General features: G+C 63.7%; 1 protein-coding gene across 1 annotated transcript in view; it reads left to right on the top strand.

The window, feature by feature from the left end:
* STARD10 (StAR-related lipid transfer (START) domain containing 10) overlaps window positions 1-613 on the top strand; it is a gene marked incomplete at its 5' end in the record, with an annotated part of 4,698 nt that extends 4,085 nt beyond the window's left edge. Inside the window, 2 exons of the mRNA XM_010289187.1 lie at window positions 35-87; window positions 401-613. Coding sequence (XP_010287489.1) covers window positions 35-87; window positions 401-613 — 266 coding nt within the window. The remainder of the gene's footprint in view (window positions 1-34; window positions 88-400) is intronic.
* Between the last annotated feature and the right edge of the window lie 860 nt (window positions 614-1,473).

The following is a 1,473-nucleotide window of genomic DNA, read 5'->3' as shown; positions in this document are numbered from 1 at the left end:
ACGGGGGGAGTGACGGGGCTTTGGGCTCTTGCAGGGTCGCTGCCAAAGTGGGTGGTGAACCGTGTCTCCCAGTTCGTGGCACCAAAGGTAAGCAGGGTGTGTGGTCAGCGGTGGGATGTGTGGGCATCAGGGACGAGCTGCCCCAAAGCAGCCTCCTAGGTAGGGGCAGGACGGGTGCTGTGTGACCCAGGGCTCGCAGGACGGGTGCTGTGTGACCCAGGGCTCACAGAGTGTGCACTGGCCGTGCTGCTGGGCCTGTGTGGTCCGATCCAGGTCCCCATCCCCTTCCAGCACCTCCAAAAAGGAGAGAGAGCTGGGATCCGTGCCCGCAGACTGGGGTGGCTCCATCCCCACTGGGGACTTGGGTCACCATGACGGGCTGGACCCGCTCTGCCTGCAGGCGATGAAGAAGATCTACAAGGCTGGGCTGAAGTACCCAGAGTGGAAACGCAAGCACGACCCCGGGTACAAGCCCTGGGTGTACCCGGAGCAGAACACGCTGCCCAGCGTCAGCCTGGCCGAGCTCTCGGTGCAGCACGCCGACTCGCTGGAGAACATCGATGAGACGGGGCTGCCCGAGGACCACCTGAGCACCAGTGACCACGAGGCCTGAGCCCTCGCCGCAGCCCTCTCACAGTGGGGGGAACTCCTTCCTTGTCACTGGGGCTTGACAGCCAGGGAGCACGGGTGGGAATTTGGCCCCCTGCACCCCAATAGTCACATCTACTCTCCAACTTCTTCATCATAGGCCCCCCTAAACTGGGCAGCAGGGTACTGTACCATGGGAACCTGCAGCATTGGTGCTGGAAAGAGGGAGGTCGGGCACCCTGGTCCCCCCCTGCACCCATGGTGGCCCATGGAGATGTCCCCACGCAGGAGGTAGAGCTGGCAGCGGGAGCACATGCCCTTGAGAAGAGGCTGGGCAGGGCAAGAGAGGGGGAACCCTTCATGGGGTGGGTGGGAGCTTTCCTGGCACCAGGATATCCCTTTACTGCTGTAAGACCTTCTAAGGGTGCCCCCCAAAAACCCAAAAGTGGTGGGTCTACGGGGGTCCTGCCCAGGCTTTGCAGCAGCACAGGGCTTGGACTGACCCTCTCTGGCCTGAGGTCCGGCTCTGCCAACCCAGCAATCAGGACGGACCCACTCCAGCACACCAAGCCCTCCCAGGCTTTGTGTGACCCCCCCATCTCAGGGAGCCCTCCCAGGTCCTCTCCTGGGCGTCAGGCTCACCTCTTCAGGCTGGCTTTAGCCCAGCTGGCGCTGGGGACCCCTTCCCCAGGTGGGGGGGCTTGCCCTGGCAGTGGGGTCTTGGGCAGCCCCTGTCCCCTCTCTCTCGGTGTTCGCCGCTGCTGTGGTTTCTGGCACAACAATAAAGGGGTTGGTGTGTGCGCGAGAGAGCTTTGGGCTGGCACGGGACAGCGAGGACGCTGGCACCAAGCCCACCCCGAGGCTGTTCAGGCGCCAGGTCCTTGT

The sequence above is a fragment of the Phaethon lepturus genome, unplaced genomic scaffold (genome assembly GCF_000687285.1).
Source record: "Phaethon lepturus isolate BGI_N335 unplaced genomic scaffold, ASM68728v1 scaffold32126, whole genome shotgun sequence".
In the NCBI taxonomy this organism is placed as follows: Eukaryota; Metazoa; Chordata; class Aves; order Phaethontiformes; family Phaethontidae; genus Phaethon; species Phaethon lepturus.
Note: the sequence above shows the minus strand (reverse complement) of the source record. Positions and strands in the feature narration are given on the sequence as shown.